Below are 23744 nucleotides of genomic sequence, written 5' to 3' on the forward strand. Positions count from 1 at the left end.
CGGTGTCTCTGTTTTCATGGCGCGTCACAAGGGAAATGCCCTGGGAGAGCTGGGGAACTTCCCTCTGGGAACACGGCCTGTCTGGCTAGAATGTTGCAGTGTTGGGATACACAGTCATGTGTGTGCATGTGGTGCCAGTAGCCGCTACAGTGGGATTTGTTGGAACACAACTCCGCATCTAGGAGAGCCTACTAATCATTTCAGATAGCTTAGGCTCATATGCTTAGACTCATTGAGAACTATGTCCCAAGCACTCTACCAAACAGGGGGATGGATTCCAGATCAGCAGATAGGGCACAACCCCTCTAGACTGTAAGCTTGTTGTGGGCAGGGAATGTGTCTGTTTCTTGTACTGTACTTTCCCAAGCACTTAGTACAATGTTCTGCACACAGTAAGCGCTCAATAAATGATTGATTGAATGAATAAACTGAGGGAATCCCATCCCATTCACTCGGACTCAGAAATCAGCAATAGTAGTTATATAATAATTATGGTGTTTATTGAGCACTTACTCTAACAATTGTGACATCTTTGATCATTTGCAAGGATAATTATGACATTTCTAAGTACTTATTCAAATAATTATGGTATTTTTAAATGCTTGCTACACCTTGGTCTCTGTTGGAGATCCCTGCCCTTGGCCCTCTATAGCAAAGGCAACTGATAAGCCAACTGCTTGTCATGGCAGTAATGCTGTCTTCTAGACTGTGAGCCCGCTGTTGGGTAGGGACCATCTCTATATGTTGCAAACGTGTACTTCCCAAGTGCTTAGTACAGTGCTCTGCACACAGTAAGTGCTCAATAAATATGATTGAATGAATGACTGAATGAATACACCAAAACCAAGGCCACACCAGAACCACAGATGGGGTCAGTACAGGGGCCGAGTGGACACAGCAAGGGAAAATGCAGTCTGCCAACTGCCCAACTGCCCAAGCCCTAGGGGGCTGAGGGGAGGACAAGTGGAGAAGGGGCTGAAAACTGTGCTTGGGAGCGAAATGAGAGTGAAATAAAAGACATCCCATTAATGAAATCATTAGAGTGCTGTGGTGCTAGTGGTCATGCTTTTGGTTCTGGAGGTGCTGGTGCCAGAACTAGTGACGGTGGAGCTAGTGGTGGTTCTGGTGGTGGTGAGACTGATAGTGGGGGTGCAATACACAGCCTCATGCCACTCAGCTCCAGCTTCCATCTCAGCTCTAGAAGTGTGAACTCAAATGGTTGGATGAAGGGGAGAGAACTGAGGCAAAGCTACAATGCAGCTTTCATCACGTGAAGTAGTCAATAAGGCTAAAGGCTCAATCCGGAGCTTAGTCCATCTCGGGTTCTGATCAGGATGACGTGTCTGGATCATTTTTCTACAAAAACGTTCTGTACACATCACTCCGCTCCTCAAAAGACTCCAACGGTTGCCAATCCACCTCCGTATCAAAGAAAAATTCCTCTCCATTGGCTTAAAAGCATTCCATCACCTGCTCTGTCCTACCTCTCCTCGCTTCTTTCTTTCTACAACCCAGCCCACACACTTCACTCCTCTAGTGCTAACCTTCTTACTGTGCCTCTATCTCACCTGTCTCGCCACCAACCCCTAGCCCACGTCCTGCCTCTGGCCTGGAACACCCTCCCTCCTCTAATCTGACAGACAACCACTCTTCCCGGCTTCAAATCCTTATCGAAGGCACATCTTCTCTAAGAGGTCTTCCCAGACTAAGACCCACTTTTCCTCATCTCCCACTCTTTTCTGCATTGCTCTGACTTGCTCCCTTTTCCCTTCCCCCTTCCTAGCTCCAAAGCACTTACGTACATATCTGTGATTTTATTTATCAACTTTGCTCTTCCCCCCCTCTCCCAGCCCCAAAGCTCTTATGTACATATCTGTATTTATTTGTACTGATATTTGTCTCCCTGACTGTAGACTGTGAGCTCACTGTGGCCAGGAAAACGATTGAATGAATGAATGAATGAATGCATGAGTACAGTGTTCCGCAGATAGTAAGCACTCAATAAATATTACTTCATTATGGATTGCTTTGGCTTGAAGATGACACTGTCAGTGGAGAGAAAGCACCCATGACTGAGGGTCTTACCAACAGACTGGCTGAGTAAAGTCATAACAGAAAAGACAGCTTACTAGCCCTTCCTTGAGGAAGCAGGGGTGCATTTCTAAACATCAGCCTCAGAAAAGGTTTTATCAGGACCCCAGCAGGACCCCAGGAAACACAAGCAGGCCTGAAACAAGCCACCCATCTGAGAATCAAGTCCTCCAGGTGGTAGGGGGAGAGGGAGTGGTCTCAAGCCTCAGGGCTGAGGCTGGGCTAGCGTTCGGCCCTGTCTGGTATTCCTGAAGACTCCTTTGCCCTCGACCCTAAGCCACAGATATTACATTCCTTCTGTACTCTTTAAAGGGAAGGATGTTGTGATTTTTCTTACTTATTATAATATGTATTTGTTAAGCACTTATCATGTGTCAAGCACTGCTCTAAGCACTGGGATAGATACAAGTTAATAAGGTTGGACACAGTCCCTTCCTCAACATGGGGCTCACAGCCCAAATAGGAGGGAGTAGAATTTAATCCCCATTTTGCTATTGAGGAAACTGAGGCATAGAAGTTAAGTGACGCGCAAGGTCACACAGCAATTCATTCATTCATTCAGTTGTATTTATTGAGCACTTACTGTGTGCAGAACACTCTACTAAGTGCTTGGAAAGTACAAGAGAAGCAGCGTGGCTCAGTGGAAAGAGCCCGGGCTTTGGAGTCAGAGTTCATGGGTTCAAATCCTGGCTCCACCAGTTGTCAGCTCTGTGACTTGGGCAAGTGACTTAACTTCTCTGTGCCTCAGTTACCTCATCTGTAAAATGGGATTAAGACTGTGAGCCCCCTGTGGGACAACCTGATCACTTTGTAACCTCTCCAGGAATTAGAACAGTGCTTTGTGCATAGTAAGTGCTTAATAAATGCCATCATTATTATTATTACTACAAATCGGCAACATATAGATATGGTCCCTACCCAACAACGGGCTCGCAGTCTAGAAGGGGGATACAGAAAACAAAACAAAAGATGTAGACAGGTGTCAAAACCATCAGAATAAATAAAATTATAGCTATATGCACAGCAGAGCCAGGATTACATATTTGTACATATTTATTACTCTATTTATTTATTTATTTTACTTGTACATATCTATTCTATTTATTTTATTTTGTTAGTATGTTTGGTTTTGTTCTCTGTCTCCCCCTTTTAGACTGTGAGCCCACTGTTGGGTAGGGACTGTCTCTATATGTTGCCAACTTGTACTTCCCAAGCACTTAGTCCAGTGCTGTGCACACAGTAAGCGCTCAATAAATATGATTGATTGATTGATTGATTAGAACCCAGGGAGGAACTCTCCTCCCTCCTCTCAAGTGCTACTCCGGCCACCTGTGCTTCTGACCCCATTCCCTCTCATCTTATGAAATCTCTCGCTCCATCCCTTCTCCCCTCCTTAACTTCCATCTTCAACCGCTCACTCTCCACTGGTTCCTTCCCCTCTGCCTTCAAACATGCCCATGTCTCTCCCATCCTAAAAAAACCCTCTCTTGACCCCACCTCACCTTCTAGTTATCGTCCCATATCCCTCCTACCATTCCTTTCCAAACTCCTTGAACGAGTTGTCTACACGCGCTGCCTAGAATTCCTCAACAACAACTCTCTCCTCGACCCCCTCCAGTCTGGCTTCCGTCCCCTTCATTCCACGGAAACTGCGCTCTCAAAGGTCACCAATGACCTCCTGCTTGCCAAATCCAACGGCTCATACTCTGTCCTAATCCTCCTCGACCTCTCAGCTGCCTTTGACACTGTGGACCACCCCCTTCTCCTCAACACGTTATCTGACCTTGCCTTCACAGACTCCGTCCTCTCCTGGTTCTCCTCTTATCTCTCCGGTCGTTCTTTCTCAGTCTCTTTTGCAGGCTCCTCCTCCCCCTCCCATCCTCTTACTGTGGGGGTTCCCCAAGGTTCAGTGCTTGGTCCCCTTCTGTTCTCAATCTACACTCACTCCCTTGGTGACCTCATTCGCTCCCATGGCTTCAACTATCATCTCTACGCTGATGACACCCAGATCTACATCTCTGCCCCTGCTCTCTCCCCCTCCCTCCAGACTCGCATCTCCTCCTGCCTTCAGGACATCTCCATCTGGATGTCCGCCCGCCACCTAAAGCTCAACATGTCGAAGACTGAGCTCCTTGTCTTCCCTCCCAAACCTTGTCCTCTCCCTGACTTTCCCATCTCTGTTGACGGCACTACCATCCTTCCCGTCTCACAAGCCCGCAACCTTGGTGTCATCCTCGACTCCGCTCTCTCATTCACCCCTCACATCCAAGCCGTCACCAAAACCTGCCGGTCTCAGCTCCGCAACATTGCCAAGATCCGCCCTTTCCTCTCCATCCAAACCGCTACCCTGCTCATTCAAGCTCTCATCCTATCCCGTCTGGACTACTGCACCAGCCGTCTCTCTGATCTCCCATCCTCATGTCTCTCTCCACTTCAATCCATACTTCATGCTGCTGCCCGGATTATCTTTGTCCAGAAACGCTCTGGACATATTACTCCCCTCCTCAAAAACCTCCAATGGCTACCGATCAATCTGCGCATCAGGCAGAAACTCCTCACCCTGGGCTTCAAGACTGTCCATCACCTCGCCCCCTCCTACCTCACCTCCCTTCTCTCCTTCTACTGCCCAGCCCGCACCCTCCGCTCCTCCACCACTAATCTCCTCACTGTACCTTGCTCTCGCCTGTCCCGCCATCGACCCCTGGCCCACGTCATCCCCCGGGCCTGGAATGCCCTCCCTCTGCCCATCCGCCAAGCTAGCTCTCTTCCTCCCTTCAAGGCCCTGCTGAGAGCTCACCTCCTCCAGGAGGCCTTCCCAGACTGAGCCCCTTCTTTCCTCTCCCCCTCGTCCCCCTCTCCATCCCCCCGTCTTACCTCCTTCCCTTCCGCACAGCACCTGTATATATGTATATATGGTTGTACATATTTATTACTCTATTTATTTATTTATTTATTTATTTATTTTGCTTGTACATTTCTATCCTACTTATTTTATTTTGTTGGTATGTTTTGTTCTGTTCTCTGTCTCCCCCTTTTAGACTGTGAGCCCACTGTTGGGTAGGGACTGTCTCTATGTGATGCCAATTTGTATTTCCCAAGCGCTTAGTACAGTGCTCTGCACATAGTAAGCGCTCAATAAATACGATTGATTGATTGATTGATGATTGATTGATTGATTGATTAGAACCCAGGTCCTCTGACTCCCAGGCCCATGCTCTTTCCCTAGGACACACTGCTGCTTCTTCTTAGATCAATCATCAGTAGTATTTATTGAGCACTTACTGTGTGCAGACTCTGGGAGAGTATAATACTGAAAGACCACCTAAAATGATATTTTTTAAATTGGAAATTTCTCATTATAATACTTCTCATAAAGTGAACCATCCATCTCGTCCTATCCTGACTGGATTAGCCTCCTCTCTGATCTTCCATCCTCCTGTCTCTCCCCTCTTCAGTCTATACTTCACTCTGCTGCCTGGATTATCTTTCTACAGAAATGCTCTGGGCATGTCATTCCTCTCCTCAAAAATCTCCAGTGGTTGCCTATCAAGCTCTGAATCAAGCAAAAACCCCTCACTCTCGGCTTCAAAGCTCTCCATCCCCTCGCCCCTTCCTACCTCACCTCCCTTCTCTCCTTCTACAGCCCAGCCCACACCCTCTGCTCCTCTGCCATTAACCTCCTCACTGTGCCTCGGTTCTTGCCTGTCCTGTCGTCGACCCCTGGCCCACATCCTACCTCTGGCCTGGAATGCCCTCCCTCCACACATCTGCCAAACTAGGTCTCTTCCTCTCTTCAAAGCCCTGTTGAGAGCTCACCTCCTCCAGGAGGCCTTCCCAGATGAGCCCCCCCATTTTTTCTCCCCTACTCCTCCCCTCATCGCCCCCTCCTTCCCTCTACCCTACCCTCTTCCCCTCCCCACAGCACTTGTGTATATTTGTACATATGTATTACTCTATTTTATCAATGATGTGTATATAGCTACAATTCTATGTATTTTGACGGTATTGACACCTGTCTATTTGTTCTGTTTTGTTGCCTGTCTCCCCCTTCTAGACTGTGAGCCCATTGTTGGGTAGGGACCATCTCTATGTTGTCAGTTTGTACTGCTCAAGCACTCAGTACAGTGCTATGCACACAGTAAGTTCTCAATAAACAAGATTGAATGAATGAATGAATGAATAACCAGAAGTAGTTTAGGAGTAGGGTATTACAAAAAGCTCAGATCTGTGGGTCAGGGGACCTGGAGTCTCATCTTGGCTCTGCCCTTGGCCTGCTTTGTGACCTCGGGCAGGTCACTTATTCTCCAGCCCTCAGTTTCCTCATCTGTAAAATGAGGATTTAATCTGTTCTCTGACCTACACAGACAGTGCATCCCATGTGGAACCGGGACTGTGTCCGACCCAACTATCTTGTATCTACCCCAGCACTTGGCCCATAGTAAGTGCTTAATAGACACTACAGTTACTATGATTTGTGTGGAAAACAACACCCTCAAAGACTTTGAGCATGTTAAATGAGCACAAAAACTGAAGAAACTCAAAAAAGAAACCCCCTCAAGCCACCTTCTTTTGAGGTCAGGTAGGAAGATGTAAATCATCTGAAGAGCTGCAAGGAGTAGGGGAGGGGAAGGGTTGTTCCTGCTTTTCCCAATACGGAAGTTTCCTTTTCCCCATCTACCACCCCCTCCCCACCCCCACTCCCCCTTGGCTGGGCAATAGTGGGGGTGGGGGGGATTGTTGGGGTCTCTGCAGGGCCTCACTACAACAAAGAATCTCTGCTGCTGGGCCCCGGGGCTCAGGGTGAGCATTGGTGGGTCTTTCTTTTGTCACCCAGAGGACCATTTCCTGTCATTAAACAATAACAAACACCACTGCCGGTAAGGGTGATCACTTCAGGCCTCAAAGGATGGCCCAGGGGGAGGAGGAGGCAGGGAGGGGGGAGGGAGGGATACTGTCTGCATGTAGGAGAGAGAAAAAATGCCCCCAGCTTCCAACTCTAAATCAATCAATTGTATTTACTGAGCGCTTACTGTGTGCAGAGCACTGTACTAAGCGCTTGGGAAGTAAGTACAAGTTGGCAACATATAGAGACGGTCCCTACCCAACAGCAGGCTCACAGTCTAGAAGGGGGAGACAGAGAACAAAACCAAACATGTTAACAAAATAAAATAAATAGAATAATAATAATAACAATGGAATTTATTAAGCGTTTAGTATGTGCAAAGCACTGTTCTAAGCACTGGGGAGGTTACAAGGTGATCAGGTTGTCCCACGGGGGGCTCAGTCTTCATCCCCATTTTCCAGATGAGGGAACTGAGGCCCAGAGAAGTGAAGTGACTTGCCCAAAGTCACACAGCTGACAGTTGGCAGAGCCGGGATTCGAACCCTTGACCTCTGACTCCAAAGCCCGGGCTCTTTCCACCGAGCCACGCAGCTCCTCTATCTATCGAGAGAATAGATATGTACAAGTTAAATAAATAAATAAATGAATAAATAAATAAATAAATAAATAGAGTAATAAATACGTACAAACATATATGCATATATACAGGTGCTGTGGGTGAGGGAAGGAGGTAAGGCGGGGGGGGGGGGATGGAGAGGGGGAGGAGGGGGAGGAGGGGGAGAGGAAGGAGGGGACTCAGTCTGGGAAGGCCTCCTGGAGGAGGTGAGCTCTCAGTAGGGCCTTGAAGGGAGGAAGAGAGCTAGCTTGGCAGATGTGGGGAGGGAGGGCATTCCAGGCCAGGGGGGTGATGTGGGCTGGAGGTCGATGGTGGGACAGGTGAGAACGAGGCAGAGAACAGAGAACGAGGCACTGTGAGGAGATTAGCAGCAGAGGAGCGGAGGGGGCGGGCTGGGCTGGAGAAGGAGAGAAGGGAGGTGAGGGAGGAGGGGGCGAGGTGATGGACAGCCTTGAAGCCCAGGGTGAGGAGTTTCTGCCTGATGCGTAGGTTGATTGGTAGCCACTGGAGATTTTTGAGGAGGGGACTAACATGCTCAGAGCGTTTCTGGACAAAGACAATCCGGGCAGCGGCGTGAAGTATGGACTGAAGTGGGAAGAGACAAGGGGATGGGAGATCGGAGGGGAGGCTGATACAGTAGTCCAGATGGGATAGGATGAGAGTTTGAATGAGCAGGGTAGTGGTTTGGCTGGAGAGGAAAGGGCAGATCTTGGCAATGTTGCGGAGCTGAGACCGGCAGGTTTTGGTGATGGCTTGAATGTGAGGGGTGGACGAGAGAGCGGAGTCGAGGATGACACCAAGGTTGTGGGCTTGTGAGACGGGAAGGATGGTAGTGCCGTCAACAGTGATGGGAAAGTCAGGGAGAGGGCAGGGTTTGGGAGGGAAGACAAGGAGTTGTCTTGGACATGTTGAGTTTTAGGTGGCAGGCAGACATCCAGATGGAAATGTCCTGAAGACAGGAGGAGATGCGAGCCTGGAGGAAGGGAGAGCAGGGGCAGGGATGTAGATTTGGGTGTCATCAGCGTAGAGATAATAGTTGAAGCCGTGGGAGCGAATGAGGTCACCAAGGGAGTGAGTGTTGATCGAGAACCCATGACCTATGGCTCCAAATGAATGTATGAAAATGATTGGAAGAGATCCTGGGGGAGGGAGGAGTCCAGTGATTCGCAAATGTTTTCAGAAGGAATTGGCCTGCTCCAAGGGACTTTTTAAAGATGAGAAGAATGTTCAATCTATAATGGACAAATATGCCCTTGCACTTGATTTGCATCCTTTATTCACCCTCCCTCAGCCCCACAATACTTATGTACATACCTGTAATTTTTTTTAATGGTATTTAAGGGCTTACTAAGTGCCAGGCGCTGTACTAAGCACTGGTGTAGATACAAGATCATTAGGTTGGACACAGTCCATATCACACATGAGGCTCACACTCAATCCCTGTTTAGCCCCACTGCCTAATAATAAGAACAGTGTTGTGTTTCCTAAGGCTCACTATGTGCTAAGCACTGATATAGACACAAGACTACCAGATCAGAGACAATTCCTATCCAACAGGAACCTCAGTCTAAGAAGAAGAAAGAACAGGGGCTTATCCCCTTTCACAGAAGAGGAAACTGAGGTGCACAGAGAAGTTGAATGCTTGCCCCTGGTCAACCAGCAGGCCAGGGGAAGAGGTCAGATTAAAACCCAGGTCTTCTGACTCCCAGCCCCCACCGCTTCACATGTGAGTCTTCGTCCTTCTTCTTTTCCTGGCCCTGCTCCTGGGTGAGCCCTCCATGCCCCAGGGAAGCAGCGTGTCTCAGTGGAAAGAGCACGGGCTTTGAAGTCAGAGGTCATGGGTTTGAGTCCTGACTCGGCCACATATCTGCTGTGTGACCTTGGGCAAGTCACTTAACTTCTCTGAGCCTCAGTTACCTCATCTGTAAAATGGGGATTAAGACTGTGAGCCCCACGTGGGACAACTCGAGGCTCAGTGGAAAGAGCCCGGGCTTTGGAGTCAGAGGTCAGGGGTTCAAATCCCGGCTCTGCCACTTGTCAGCTGTGTGACTTTGGGCAAGGACTTAACTTCTCTGGGCCTCAGTTCCCACATCTGTAAAATGGGGATTAAGCCTGTGAGCCCCACGTGGGACAACCTGATTACCTTGTATCTACCCCAGCGCTTAGAACAGTGCTTGGCACATAGTAAGCGCTTAACAAATACCAACATTATTATTATTATTGTATCCCCCAAGTGCTTAGAACAGTGCTTTGCACATAGTAAGCCCTTAACAAATGCCATTATTATTATTATTATTATTATTAAGATGCAGCTGTGGATGGGGAGCAGGCAGTCTCAGGGCAGTCACCAGCCAGGACTCCGCACACCCACAGTGCTGCTGCCACCGCTACTGCCTCTGGGCCTCTCCAAGGCCACGGGGGCCGCAGAGAGAAACAGCCAAAGCACCTCCAGCTTGCACCCAGGAAACTGGGAGCTGCTCCCACCACAGGCCAGCCCGCACCCCCACAGCTCCTTGGGAGGCTGTCGCCGGAGAACGGGCTGCCCAGAGGGGCCAGTGACCAGTCCCTCCCTATGGCTTCCTCCACTGCCCTTCCCCAACCCCAACCCCAACCCCCCACACACCTTCAGGACAAGCATAGCAGGATAATAATAATAATAATAATAATAATAATAGCATTTATTAAGCACTTACTATGTGCAAAGCACTGTTCTAAGCGCTGGGGGGTTACAAGGTGATCAGGTTGTCCCACGGGGGGCTCACAGTCTTCATCCCCATTTTACAGATGAGGGAACTGAGGCCCAGAGAAGTTAAGTGACTTGCCCAAAGTCACACAGCTGACAGTTGGCGGGGCCGGGATTTGAACCCATGACCTCTGACTCCAAAGCCTGGGCTCTTTCCACTGAGCCATGATAATAATAATAATAATAATAATAATAATAATAATAATAATACTGTTATTTGTTAAGTGCTTACTATGTGCCAGGCACTGTACTAAGCACCGGGGCAGATACAGACAAACCGAGTTGGACACAGTCCCTGCCCCATGTGGGGCTGTCTCAACCCCCATTTTACAGATGAGCTAACTGAGGCAAAGAAGTGAAGTGATTTGCCCAAGGTCACACACAGACAAGTGGTGGAGCCGGGATCGTCTGACTCCCAGGCCCGCTCTCTGTCCCCTAAGCCATCAATTATTCTTAATCATTCTTCAAAATTATTCTTAAAAATTTAACAATTTTTCCAATTATTTTCCTTTTGTTGCTTTCCAAATCCTTGGGTTACAATGCCTAAATCCTCCCCAGTCCCTTAAGGCAACAAATTGCAAAGAAAAAGTCAACATCCAGGCCCTTTCTTTCACATATGTGTGTGCCACAGAGTGACAAACATTCACCTGCTTCTGGCCCCATTAGCCTGGCTACAGTAGACTACATACAGGGCTTGCATTGTTTTAACCATTCATTCGTTTTTTAAAATTCATTCGTATTTATTGAGCGCTTACTGTGTGTAGAGCACTGTATTAAGGGCTTAGAAGAGTACAATATAAATATAAACAGACACATTCCCTGCCCACAAAGAGCTTACAGTCTAGAGGGGGCAAGACAGACATTAATATAAATAAATTGCAGATATATACATAAGTGCCGAGGGACTGGAGGGGGGAAGAGCAAAGAGAGCAAGTCAGAAGGGAGTGGGAGAAGAGGAAAGTGGCGGGGAGGGGGCTCAGTCAGTTAGTCAGGGAAGGCCTCTTGGAAGACCTGCGGCGGGGAGAGTCATTGTCATATTTGAGGAGGGAGGGTGTTTCAGACCAGAAGCAGGATGTGGGCAACCCATCAGGTTGCGAGATAGAGAAGGAGCATGGTAATGGTCTATGGTCTACAGTAGTGGATAGAGCATGAGCCTGGGACTCAGAAGGTCATGGGTTCTAATCCTATGTCTGCTGTGTGGCCTTTGGCAAGTCACTTCACTTCTCTGGGCCTCAATTACCTCATTTGTAAAATGGGCATTAAGATTGTGAGTCCAACCCAATTTGCTTGTGTCCACCCCAGGGCTTAGTACAGTGCTTGGCACATAGTAAGCACTTAACAAATACTGTAATTATTATTATTATTAGATGAAATGGAGGCATAGTGAGAAAGTTAGCCTTAGAGGAGTGTAGCAGGAGAGTAGCGAGGCAAGGTAGAAAGGGGCAAGGAGATGGAGTCCTTTAAAGCCAAAGGTGAGGAGTTTTTGTTTGATGCGGAGGTAGATGGGCAACCACTGGAATTTTTTGAGAAGTGGGGAGAAATGTCCTGAATGTTTTCGAAGAAAAGTGATCCAGGCAGCACAGTGAAGTATGGACTGGAGTGGGGAGAGACAGGAGGCTGGGAGGTTAGCAAGGAGACTGATGCAGTAATTCAGGAGATAGGATGAGTAATTGTATTAACCTGGTAGCTGTTTGGATGGAAAGGAAAGAGCGGATTTTAGCTATGTTGTGAAGGTGGCACCAACAGGATTTAATGATGGATTTAATATGTGGGTCAAATGAGAGAGAGAGAGAGAAGTCAAGGATAACGCCAAGGTTGCGGGATTGTGAGACAGGAAGGATGGTGTTATGTTACGTTGCCAACTTGTACTTCCCAAGCACTTAGTACAGTGCTCTGCACACAGTAAGCGCTCAATAAATATGATTGAATGAATGAATGAATGAATGGTGGTGCCGTCTATAGTGATGTGAAAGTCAGGGGGAGGACAGGATTTTGAGCAGGAATTTTATAAAGATCATTTGAACCAAAAGATTAATGTCACAAGCGAAGATGAACAGGTAAACCCCATTTCAATACATTTAATTTTTGATGTTTCAGCAATAAAATCTCTCCCATGTGCATAGCTGTCCACTAAACAAACTCTTTAAGGTTCATGACTGAGTTTCTCAGCCTAGTCCTATTTTAGTTAATTCTTAATAGCTGTTTAAGAAGAGGAAAATTTCAGATTCAATTATCATTTCAAGTTTTCCCTTCCAATCGTAGTACTATCTTAATCCCAAACATTTTTTTACCAAAGATCAATATTCCAATTTATCCAAAATTATACAAAAATGGAACACATTTCCCTTACATTTTTTTCTCCATACATTTAGTTAGTTGCATAGTGAACATATAAAGGCAAGTTTCCTTGTTCAAACCATCATGTTTATACTGCCAGATATAAAGGTGATAGTAGAAGCAGAGTGGCTCAGTGGCAAGTGCCCAGGTTTGGGAGTCAGAGGTCATGGATTCTAATCCCAGCTCCACCGCTTGCCAGCTATGTGACTTTGGGCAAGTCATGTCACTGCTCTGTGCCTCAGTTACCTCATCTGTAAAATGGGGATGAAGTTTGTGCCCCACGTGGGACAACCTGATCACCTCGTATCCCCCCAGCGCTTAGAACAATGCTTCGCACATAGTAAGCGCTTAACAAATACCATCGTTATTGACACCCAAATCTACATCTCCACCCCTGTTCTCTCTCCTGCCCTCCAGGATCATATCTTTCAAGACATCTCCATCTGGATGTCTGCCCACCATCTAAAACTCAACATGTCCAAGATTGAGCTCCTTATCTTCCCTCCCAAACCCTGTCCTCTCCCTGACCTTCCTGTCACTGTAGATGGCACTACCATCCTTCCTGTCTCACAAGGTCCCGCAACCTTGGAGTCGTCCTTGACTTTGCTCTCTCATTCACCCCAAAAATCCTATCCATCACCAAAACCTGTCGGTCTCAGCTCCACAACATCGCCACGATCCGCCCTTTCCTCTCCATCCAAACAGCTACCTTGCTGGCTCAATCTCCCATCCTATCCTGACTGGATTACTGCATCAGCCTCCTTTCTGATCTCCCATCCTCCTGTCTCTCCCCGTTTCAGTCTATACTTCACTCTGCTGCCCAGATTAGCGCTTTGGGCATGTCACTCCACTCCTCAAAAATCTCCAGTGGTTGCCTATCAACCTTCGAATCAAGCAAAAACTCCTCACTCTCGGCTTCAAAGCTCTCCATCACCTCATCCCTTCCTACCTCACCTCCCTTCTCTCCTTCTTACAGCCCAGCCCACACACTCCGCTCCTCTGCCGCCACTAACTCCTCACTGGACCTCGTTCTCACCTGTCCCGCCGTCGACCCCTGGCCCACGTCCTACCTCTGGCCTCCCTCCACACATCTGCCAAACTACCTCTCTTCCCCCCTTCAAAGTCCTACTGAGAGCTCACCTTCTCCAGGAGGCCTTCCCAGACTGAGCCCTCTTTCATTCATTCATTCATTCATTCACTCAATCGTATTTATTGAGTGCTTACTGTGTGCACAGCACTGTCCTAAGCGCTTGGGAAGTACAAGTTGGCAACATACAGTGACGGTCCCTACCCAACAATGGGCTCACTTCCTCTGCTCCTCCTCCCCTCCCCATCGCTCCTACTCCCTCCCTCTGCTCAACCCCCTTCCCTGCCCCGCAGCACTTGTGTATATTTGTACACATTTATTACTCTATTTATTTTACTAATGATGTGTATAGAACTATAATTCTATTTATCTATTTGGATGCTATTGATGCCTGTCTACTTGTTTTGTTGTCTCTCTCCCCCTTCTAGACTGTGAGTCCATTGTTGGGTAGGGACCTTCTCTATACATTGCCTATTTGTACTTCCCAAGCACTTAGTACAGTGCTCTGCACAGAGTAAGCGCTCAATAAATACGATTGATGAATAAATACGATTGAATGAATGAATGAAAGTTTGAATAGACTTGCTTATGGAGCCCTTGTACCAATTTAACAAAATCTAATGCATTAGAATTTCAGAAATAGTGATTAAATCACCATCCCTACAGGTATTTCTAGCCTGAGAGTCCCACAACCGTTATGTACATATTTATAATTTATTCACTTATATTAATGTCTATCTCCTGGATTGGAAGCCACTAGACTGTAAACTCGTTGTGGGCAGGGAATGTGTCTGTTTATTGTTGTACTCTACCAAGCACTTAGTACAGTGCTCTGCACACAGTAGGAACTCAATAAAGACTGAACGAATGAATGAATTGCAAATTCTCAACCAATCACCTCCTTTGAAGTTTCACACTTTACTATCTGATTGTGGGAGACAACCGTTTGATTGAGGGAGGTGTCTTTTGATTGAGGGAGGCAACCCTTTGCTTGAAGGAGGGGTCTTTTCTCAAACAAATTTCCTTTGATCCTCTAAACTGCTAGCTCCAGCCCCCTAAGATTCTTCTTAGTCCCAACAGGGCACTGAAGGAAAGGTTGTTAGGTTTCCTAACCCCCCAAGCCTCAGTTGCTGATACCTTGCAACTAAATGGATGAATTCAAGCAATTCATGTAAACATGACCACTCTACACACAGACACTCTTACACAAATGGTGTGGGAGTGGGGGGATGCGTTCCCAATCTGAACACATTTTCAAGCAATCATTTCAACACTTAGAACATGCTACACATTCATACTGTTAAACAAACATGAGGGTTTATGCAATCCCAACATATTCGCACAACCTTTTCCAGAACAGAACAGAGATATTCTCAGGTCATCATCAGGAACTTCTTCATCATGGGTGTTAAGTATTAGGTTACAGCATGGAAGGGCTACCGCAGACACTGATGGTTCATGTGAGGCTGGACTGGTGCCTGCAACCAACCCACGGCTGCCTGGGTGATGGCCCCTCCCTCTCCACCCCCTCCCCCAAAATCAACTGGGCACCAGACTGCAGCTCCTGAGACCCCCTTAACACACTGGGCACCAGGCTGGCCTATTGGCCAGCCTGGCATGGTCTTCAACATCTCTCATTCAAGCCACATCTTCAATCTGCCACCAAATCCTGTTGGCTCTATTTAATAATAATGATTATGATACTTGTTAAGCCCTTTCTTTGTGCCAAACACTGTAATAAGCAGTGGGGTAAATATATGACAATCAAGTCAGATATGATCCCTGTCCACATGGGACACATGGCCTAAATAGATGGGAGAACAGGTATTTACACAACACTATCTTCACAAAAAAATCACTAAAATCCTCCATTTCTTCTCCTTCCAAACTGCTAATAGTAATAATTGTGGTATTTATTAAGGTCTGACTACGTGCCAGGTACTATACTAAGTGCTGGAGTAGATAAAAGGTAAACGGGTTGGACACAGTCTGTGTCCCACACGGGACTCACAGCCTTAATCCCCATTTTCCAGATGAGGTAACAGAAGCACAGAGAAGTTGTGACTTGCCCAAGGTCGTATAGAGACAAGTGGCAGAGTCAGGATTAGAACACAGGTCCTTCTGACTCTCAGTCCCATGCTCTAGCCATCAGGCCACTCTGCTTCTCTGCTACCACAGTGATCCAAATACTTACCATATTTTGGCTTGACTACTGTTATTAGCCTTTTCACTGAACCTCCCTGACTCCCCTCTCTCCCCACTCTAGTCCAAACTTCACTCTGCTGCCTGGATCATTTTTCTAAAAAAACACTTCCCCAGTCAAGAACCTCCAGTGATTACCCATCCACTTCCACCATCAAACAGAAACTCCTTACCATCGACTTGAATGCACTCAGTTACCTTGCCCACCCCTATCTTACCTCACTGATTTCCTATTACAACCAAGCACATTCACGTCATTCATGTAACACCAACGTACTCAATGTCCCTTGATCCCATTCCTCTCACCACCGACCCCTTGCCCACATCCTCTCTGGCTTGGAACTCCTTCCACTTTCATTTCCTAGAGACCACAGCTCTCCCCACCTTCAAAGGCTTATTAAATTTACATCTCCAAGATGCTTTCCCTGACTAAACCCTCATTTCCCCTACTCCCTCTCCTTCAACATCACCCTTACACTTGGATCTGTATCACTCAATCAGTTGTATTTATTGAGTGCTTACTGTGCGCAGAACATTGTGTTAAGTGCTTTGGAGAGTACACCATAACAGAGTTAGAAAACACATTCCCTGCTGACAAGGAGCTTACAGTCTAGAAGGGCAGGCAGACATTAATATAAATAAATTCTGAATACGTACATAAGTACTGTGCGGCTGAGGGAGGGGTGAAAAAACGTAGAAAAGTTCATAAGCAAGGGCAACACAGAAGGGAATAGGAGAAGAGTAACTGGGGGCTTAGTTGGGGAAGGACTCTTGGAAGGGGTGTACTTTTAATAAGGCTTTGAAGGTGGAGAGGGTGATCGTCTGTCCATTATAAAGAGGGAGAGCATTCCAAGAGAGAAGCAAGATGTGGGCAAGCATTTGGCAAGATGTAGGTACTGAGAGTAGGTTGGCATTTGAGGAGTGAAGTGTGCAGGCTGTGTTGCAGTAGAAAATCAGGGACATAAGGTTGGGTCAAGGCAAGGTAATTGAATGCTTTAAAGCCCAAGATAAAGAGTTTCTATTTGATGTGGAGGTATTTGGGCAACCATTATAGGTTTAAGCAGTTTGGAAGGAGTTTAATGGGGATTAAGACTGTGAGCCCCATGTGGGACAACCTGATTACCTTATATCCCCCAGCACTTAGAACAGTGCTTTGTACATATTAAGTGCTTAACAAATGCCATTATTATTATTATTATTATTAATCCCCAGTTTACAGATGAGGTAACTGGAGCACAGAGAGGTTAAGTGATTTGCCCAAGGTCACACAGCAGACTAGCGGTGGAGCTAGAATTAGAACCCACGCCCTGACTCAGAAGCCCATGCTTTTTCCACTAAGCCAAGCTGCTTAATAGACGGGGACCTAGAACGGATCCCCGAGGGTGGGAGGCAGAGGAGAAACCCACAAAACAGACTGAAAATGAGTGGCCATAAGGATAGGAGAACCAGGAGAGGCCAGTGTCAGTGAAGCCAAGGTTGGATAATGTTTCCAGGAAAAGAAGGTGGTGAGCAGTGTCGAAGGCAGCTGAGAGATTGAGGAGGAGGATGATGGAGTAGAAGCCACTGGATTTGGCAAGGAGGAGATCATTGGTGACCTTCGAGAGAGCAGTTTCTGTGGAGCGAAGGGGGTGGAAGATAGATTGGGAGGGGGGTCAAGGAAGAATTGGAGGAAGTGGAAGTCTAAACTGTGAGCCTGTTGTGGGCAGGGATTGTCTCTGTTGCTGAATTGTACTTTCCAAGTGCTTAGTACAGTGCTCTGCACAGAATAAATGTTCAATAAATACGACTGAATGAATGAATGGTGAGAATAAATGTTCAATAAATAAGATTGAATGAATGAATGGTGGTAGCAGATGTAGCTAACTCACTCAAGGAGTTTGAGAAGGGAACGTAGAAGGGAGGAGGGGTGATACCTGGAGTCATGGGGTTTAAGGAGGGTTTTCTTTTTTAGGAGGGAAGGGAAGACACAAGGTACAGTTAACTGCACAAAGTGGGCAGAGCACACTAGAGAAACAGTGTGGCCTAGTGGAGAAAGCACAGGCTTTGGAGACAGAGGACCTGGGTTCTAATCTCAGCTTCATCACCAGTCTGCTGTGTGACTTTGAGTAAATCACTTAACTTCTCTGAAGGACATGGACCATGACCAACATGATTACCGTGTATCTACCCCAGAGCTTAGAACAGTGCCTGGAACATATTAAGGGATTAACAAGTACAATTTTAAAAAGTGCTTAATAAATAACGATTGATCGCCACTCTCTCCCACCACTGCTCTAACTCTAAGGTGAGGTTCAGAGCAAGAAACACAAATAAAACCTCCCTTTCACAGAATCAAAAGGCAAAGGGCACACACAAGATAATTCAGTTAGCCTATTTTTTGTAACCTGGCTGGAAAGTAACCACTCTCTGTACCAAATCATTTACAGAATTTACCCAATTTTTATTTTTCATGTCATTTGTTAAGCACCTACTATATGCCAGACACTTTTCTAAGCACTGGGGTAGATACAAGATAATCAGGTTGGACACAGTCTTTAGTTGAGTTTAAAAACCAACTGAAAAGCAAAGTGTGCATTGTCTATGCCCTACTATGACAGAAAAAGAAGCATTCAACTCTCCTAGGTTTATGATATTTGATCATATGGGAGTTTCCAATAATTATGTGTCAGTCTTAATTCAGATTGATTTTTATTAATGTTTGATGGGTATTTGTTTGCTCTGATACAAATACTTCCCAGAATGCTAATAGCTGAAGGTCCACATGAGAAGCATCAGGAAAGGTCAGATCTGTAGGTCCTGGCACTGGGCACTGGGCACCGCACCCTCCAGGACCTCAGATTCCATGCCAACTTGATAGGTCTCTAGTTTGGTCATGTTTTCGATCGATTGACTGTATCATCCCAACACTTAGTACAGTGCCTGACACATAGCAAATACCGTTACTATTATTAGTAGTAATAATAATAATAGTAATCATCATCATCATTGACTGATTGATTAGTTTCTTAAAGACCACAGGGCCTATGCCCACATAATCTAATATGCCAAGGAACACCTGCAGTCTTGGGACACTTTGAAAATGAAATGAACCGCCCTTTATTTGGATGTGGGAACAGAGCGCAAAATACCCAAATCCAATGAGACGCCGCTTAGTGTTTTAAGAAGACTCAATCCTTAAGGCAGCAAAGATTCTCTGTCCCAACTGGAGTTTTCACACATTCCCCAGGATCCTGGCTCCGTGCTATATCAAAAAGCTCTACAAAACCTGGTTATAAAATGGGAACTCATCTAAAATAATACAACACTGAAAACGTGCGTTCCATTATGGGCTTCAAAAGCACCTCCACCACTCTGGAAGCCTGTGAAATAAACAATTTTCTAGCAGTGACAATCGAACATTTTCCAGGTGGATGGTGTGAAACCAGGCCATCCCCTCTTCACCGTGACATTTCAATCAACTTTACTCCTGAGTACAAGGGGTCACTGGCGCGGGCCAGGCACGGGGAAGGCAAACCTCAGCATCAGCACCCACGATTCACACACCCACGACCATTCGCCCATCTGCCCATCCACCAGGGGGATTCGGACATCGGGGTTTCACACACTCCATTCCCGGGGCGAAACCGGCCCCAGTTAGGCACCACTCAGGCCTGAGCAAAAGCAGCCTGAAACTTCCGAGACTGATCCGCCTCACCGATTATCTTTGCAAAACTTTGGGAGCCGGAATTCCTGCGCTCCAGACCCGCAGGCCACAGTGGCAGGCCAGCCCTCCGGAACGATTCGAATCCAAAGTTTTCAAAGCAGTGGAGCAGGGGAGGGCAGGGGCTGGGGGCTAATTCTGGGGCCTTGTTCCGTAGCAGATAGGGGAGGGGGGCGGAGGGGAAAGAAGTAAGGGAAAGTCTTTTCTCTTCTAATTTCACGAAATAAAGTTGCTGTGCTCCGAAGGTTCCAAGCCAGCCTTAGGACGCCGTCCCCCTCCCCCACCTTTCTTCCGGCCTGTCCCCGCCAAGTTCCCTGGGAGCAAAATTGGGGAAGACCGAGAAGCGGCAGAGAAGCACCATGACCTAATGACAAGGGCAAGGGTTTAGGTTCCAATCCTGGCTCCTCCGCTTGTGTGCTGTGGGACCTTGGACAAGTCACTTCACTTCTCTGGGCCTGTTACCTCATCTGTAAAATGGGGATTAATAATAATAATGATGGTATTTGTTAAGTGCTTACTATGTGCCAAGCACTAAGACTGTGAGCCCCACGGGGGACAACCTGATTACCCAGTACTCTAGTCCAGTGCTCAGAACAGTGCTTGGCACATCAATCAATCAATCAATCGTATTTATTGAGCACTTACTGTGTGCAGAGGACTGTACTAAGCGCTTGGGAAGTACAAGCTGGCAACACACAGAGACGGTCCCTACCCAACAGTGGGCTCACAGTCTAGAAGGGCACATAGTCAGTGCTACACTGTGACCCGTTGTTGAGTAGGGACCGTCTCTATATGTTGCCAATTTGTACTTCCCAAGCGCTCAGTACAGTGCTCTGCACACAGTAAGCGCTCAGTGAATACGATTGAATGAATGAACAAATAATAATAATGGTATCTGTTATTTTAGAGATGAGGTAACTGAGGCCCAGAGAAGTGAAGTGACTTGCTCAAAGTCACACAGCCGACAAGTGGCGGAGGTGGAATTAGAACCCACTACCTCTGACTCCCAAGCCCCGGCTGTTTCCACTGTGAGCCCACTGTTGAGTAGGGACTGTCTCTATATGTTGCCAACTTGTACTTCCCAAGCGCTTAGTACAGTGCTCTGCACACAGTAAGCGCTCAATAAGTACGACTGATTGATTGATTATTATTATTATTATTCCCGCGCAGGCGGCTAGAAGAAGCCCGTCCCTGGGTCCGGGCGCAGAGCCCCCCGAGGGCGTTTTTCCACAGGGTCCGGGCCCCGGAGCAGGGGCGGGGACCCGCACGAACCCCCCAACGCGGCCAAAACGCAGCTTCTTCCGAGAAGGGGTAGCGTAGCCCCTGGGCGGCAGCGACGGCCCGGGACCCCGTGCAAACCGGGGGCAGAGGGCCAGGGCCGGATGGACGGCTAGGGACCGCCAAGAAAGGCATCCGGGGTATATATATGTTTGTACATATTTATTACTCTATTTATTTATTTATTTATTTATTTTACTTGTACATATCTATTCGATTTATTTTATTTTGTTAGTATGTTTGGTTTTGTTCTCTGTCTCCCCCTTTTAGACTGTGAGCCCACTGTTGGGTAGGGACTGTCTCTATATGTTGCCAACTTGGACTTCCCAAGCAATTAGTACAGTGCTCTGCACACAGTAAGCTCTAAATAAATACGATTGATTGATTGTGATGATAATGATGATTGATCCGGGGCCGGGCGGCGAACGCGGCTTTCCCCCCCCGGCTCTCCGGCCCCGCGCCCACCCTCTCACTTCCCACACACATGGCATGCGTGGCTCAGTGGAAAGAGCCCGGGCTTTGGAGTCAGAGGTCATGGGTTCAAATCCAGGCTCCGCCAATTGTCAGCTGTGGGACTTTGGGCAAGTCACTTAACTTCTCTGGGCCTCAGTTACCTCATCTGTAAAATGGGGATTAAGATTGTGAATCCCAAGTGGGACAACCTGATCACCCTGTATCCTCCCCAGCGCTTAGAACAGTGATTTGCACATAGTAAGCGCTTAACAAATGCCATTATCATTATTATTATGCGGGGGCAGGCGTCGCTTCGCTGGTCGGGAGAGGCAGGGCCCCGAAACGTAGGCCGGAAAGAGTCTTCAAGGCCTCTCCCTCTACACGCACTCCAAGAGTCAACTCCCTACACGTGGGCACCCAGGGGCCGCCTGAATCCGCCCCCCTAATCAATCCAGCAATCAACCACATTTCGGAGAGGCCCCCTGGAATCGGCCCTTCAGTTAATGATGAGAATAAGAATAATTGTGGTACTTATTAGGCGCTTACTACAGGCCAAACGCTGTTCTAACCGCTGGGATAGATGCAAGGTGATCAGGTTGTCCCACGTGGGGCTCACGATTTTCACCCCCATTGTACAGATGAGGTCACTGAAGCACGGAGAAGGGAAGTGACTTTCCCAAGGTCCCACAGCAGACGCGTGGCGGAGTCGGGATTAGAACCCACATCCTGCTTTACCGTCTCAGCGTCTGGGGAGCGACCTTAGTGTTGGCGGGGAGCGGGGTTCATTAGCGGCCGGTCCTCCGCACCCCCTCTTCTTAAGGGGGCCGGGCCGGGCCGGAGGTAGGAGGGCCCAGCCTTTTTCGGGGGGCCGGAGTCCCCTTGCCCCGCGGGGCAGCTTGGGCTCGGGGGGTTTCCCCCGGGTTTCCTCCGCCGGGTGTCGTTAACCGGGCGCGGCCTGGCCCGGCGACTGACTGCGCCCTCGGGACTTTGGTTTTGAATTTTGCCCAAACCCCGCCGACACCAGCCGCGGCGCGTAAAGCTCGGACTCGCCCGGAGGCAGGGGACCAGCGGGGTTTAGTGACAAGAGCCGGAGGACGTGGGTTCCAATCCCGCCTCCGCCACTCGTCTGCTGAGGGACCTTGGGCTAGTCATCATCAGCAATCGTATTTATTGAGCGCTTACTGTGTGCAGAGCACTGTACTAAGCGCTAGTCGCTCCCCTTCTCCGTGCTTCAGTGACCTCATCTGGAAAACGGGGATGAAGACTGTGAGCCCCACGCGGGACAACCTGATGACCTTTTATCTACCCCAGCGCCTAGGACAGGGCTTGGCACACAGCAAGCGCTTAACAAATACCATTATTATGCTGATGACGATTATCCCACGGGGCCCGCTCGCCCCCTTTCCCCCGCCCAGGCCACTGGGTCCGGGAAGACGGCCGGCCAAGGGGAGTCCGACCGTTTCGCAACGCGGAGACCAAACAACGGGCACCCCCGCCCGAGCCGCCCCTCCGGTCAACGCCGACCCCCTCCCCAATCAATCAATCGTATTTATTGAGCGCTTACTGTGTGCAGAGCACTGGACTAAGCGCTTGGGAAGTCCAAGTTGGCAACATCTAGAGACAGTCCCTACCCAACAGTGGGCTCACAGTCTAAAAGGGGGAGACAGAGAACAAAATCAAACATACTAACAAAATAAAATAAATGGAATAGATATGTACAAGTAATACAATCGTTCCCGGCCCCCGGCCCGGGCCGGGCACGAGCCCGAGGGGCCTCCCCACGTCGCCCGGGGCGCCCCGCAGGACAGGTAGGTGGGTAGGTAAGTAGGTAGATGGGTGGGTGGGAGGTAGGTAAGTAGATAGATGGGTGGGTGGGAGGGTACCTCTTCCTCCTGGAGACTGGCCTCGCTCGGACTGTCCTCCTTGTCGCCTTTACTGCTGCTGTTCATGGTCCTCGAGCTTCCCCCGGGCACGGGGCTGCGGCCAGGGGCGGGGCTCGGGGGTCCCTGCTCGCCGGGGCTCCCCCGAAGCCTGGGCGTCGCCTGCGGCCCGGCCCGGCCGAGTTTGGGCGCGGGGCTGAGGCTGGAGGCTGGGCTGGGGGCTGAGCTGGAGTTGGGGCTGGGGGCTGGGAGCTGGGCTGGGGGCTGGAGTTGGGGCTAGGGGCTGGGCTGGGGGCTGGAGTTGGGGCTAGGGGCTGGCCTGGGGGCTGGAGCTGGAGTTGGGAGGACTCAGGAAGAGCTGGCGCGGGGGGAGGGGGGGGGGGGGGGGACGGGACACTAGGCAGGGCAGCGTGGGCCGGGAACGGGAGTCCAGGGAGAGGAAACGGGGAGGGAGGAAGGAAGGAGGAGGAGGACGGAGAGCGGGGGGAGGGGGGAGGGAGGGTCTCAAAGATAC

The 23744-nt window shown here is 48.5% G+C and overlaps 1 protein-coding gene across 1 annotated transcript in view; it reads right to left on the reverse strand.

The window, feature by feature from the left end:
- The window catches only part of RBPMS (RNA binding protein, mRNA processing factor), a 103257-nt gene extending 79810 nt beyond the window's left edge, over nt 1–23447 (reverse strand). The window contains exon 1 of the mRNA XM_038759442.1: nt 23234–23447. Within this exon, the coding sequence (XP_038615370.1) occupies nt 23234–23299 (66 nt within the window). The 5' untranslated portion in view covers nt 23300–23447. The remainder of the gene's footprint in view (nt 1–23233) is intronic.
- Between the last annotated feature and the right edge of the window lie 297 nt (nt 23448–23744).

This window comes from Tachyglossus aculeatus, chromosome 17 (genome assembly GCF_015852505.1).
Source record: "Tachyglossus aculeatus isolate mTacAcu1 chromosome 17, mTacAcu1.pri, whole genome shotgun sequence".
Classification (NCBI taxonomy): domain Eukaryota; kingdom Metazoa; phylum Chordata; class Mammalia; order Monotremata; family Tachyglossidae; genus Tachyglossus; species Tachyglossus aculeatus.